Genomic DNA, 1,596 nt, shown 5'->3' with positions numbered 1-1,596 from the left:
TATATAGAGTCATTTACGTTTGAAACGCCCAGGAAAACATTCCGAAACCTTAGTGTCATTTACGCTTGAAACGCTTATGAGAACGTTACAACACAGTAGTGTCATTTATCTTCGAAACTCATGAAAACATTAACGACACATTATTGTCATTTACGTTCGAAACGCTCATGAAAACATTACGACCCATTAGTGTCGTTTACTTTTGCACCTGTCACGAAAATCGTGTAACGTCATGACGTGCGACTCAGCGTACTAACTCTAATACGACACTATATACCCATCAACGACACACGGATTCCAATAAAGATACTCAGCTACACGACAATTGAGAGTTAGACACTAGTAGACACACAGTATGACGAATAGTGATAAACACCGTTCGTACATATTCGACATGCGCATATCCTGTACGTGGATTGTGTGAAAGGTTGGCGTGGGTAGTCTGAGTACTGATCTCGTACCACGTGACTATCACCGATCAATCGAATCGCGTGAAGCCGCTGCTGACGTTCGATTTATGCAGCCGCAGCCGCAGCCGCAGCACGCACTCACCTGAGCTCTCGGGTTGTTCATGGACTCTCCGGTTTGCGCTGCGTATTTTATTCTGCTTACGGGCATGCCGTTTCCGGCTTCCGGTGCGCATGCGCCGTCCTTGTCGCATGACGTCATCGGGACGTTGAAGACTTCGATCGGACACGTCTTATCCATTCCGTGCATTATTTCGTACGCTACGACCTGACCTGCGAACGCGGTAAGACCCGTTGCTATGACAACGCTTCCGCCACGTCTCGCTAGAGAACATCATCCCGACGTCATCGAGATGCTTAGATAACGGTGACGTCACCGTGACGTAACGCGAACATTACCAGACCGTGCTCCGACGGCGTTTACCCGATGTTTGCGTCCAACGGAATGAAAACCAGTTGAACTAGTTAACACACGTATATACGTGTGCTCGAAGCGTACTGGCTGAAATCTATCATAGATCTCGCGGGTAAGGTAAAACTCACTGAGATACGCGTGTGAATGGAGGAAGTGGAGAATGCGCTAGAGGTGGTTTGGATGGGCGAGCGAGGTCGGCTGGTTAATCGAAAACGCAATATATAGTATAGCAGAAGTGAATAATAATAGATCTATTATTATTCACTCCTGGTGATAGTTAATATTTTAACGAGAGAAACACTTTACCCTGCGCTCGATCACTTACACGTGGATATAGTAGTTATTATTTTAACGAGAGAAATACTTTATGATCAGCGAGTATGGTGGCCCAATGTTATATAAGTTTATCACAGGTCTTCGACGTGGTCCACTCTTATAATACATAAACATAACCATATAACGCTGAAGTATGGTGGCCCAGTGTTATAATAGTTTATCACAGGTCTTCGACGTGGCCCACTGTTATAATAATAAACATAACCATATAACGCTGAAGTATGGTGGCCCAGTGTTATAATAGTTTATCACAGGTCTTCGACGTGGCCCACTGTTATAATAATAAACATAACCATATAACGCTGAAGTATGGTGGCCCAGTGTTATAATAGTTTATCACAGGTCTTCGACGTGGCCCACTGTTATAATAATAAACAT

The 1,596-nt window shown here is 44.4% G+C and overlaps 1 protein-coding gene across 1 annotated transcript in view; it reads right to left on the bottom strand.

Moving 5' to 3' along the window:
• LOC106810266 (dual oxidase 1-like) overlaps nucleotides 1-1,596 on the bottom strand; it is a 30,249-nt gene that overhangs the window by 2,084 nt on the left and 26,569 nt on the right. Inside the window, exons 4-5 of the mRNA XM_014813559.1 lie at nucleotides 553-740; nucleotides 278-314 (exon numbers count right to left, since the gene is read on the bottom strand). Of these exons, the coding sequence (XP_014669045.1) occupies nucleotides 278-314; nucleotides 553-740 (225 nt within the window). The remainder of the gene's footprint in view (nucleotides 1-277; nucleotides 315-552; nucleotides 741-1,596) is intronic.

The sequence above is a fragment of the Priapulus caudatus genome, unplaced genomic scaffold (assembly GCF_000485595.1).
Source record: "Priapulus caudatus unplaced genomic scaffold, Priapulus_caudatus-5.0.1 Scaffold425, whole genome shotgun sequence".
In the NCBI taxonomy this organism is placed as follows: domain Eukaryota; kingdom Metazoa; phylum Priapulida; class Priapulimorpha; order Priapulimorphida; family Priapulidae; genus Priapulus; species Priapulus caudatus.
Note: the sequence above shows the minus strand (reverse complement) of the source record. Positions and strands in the feature narration are given on the sequence as shown.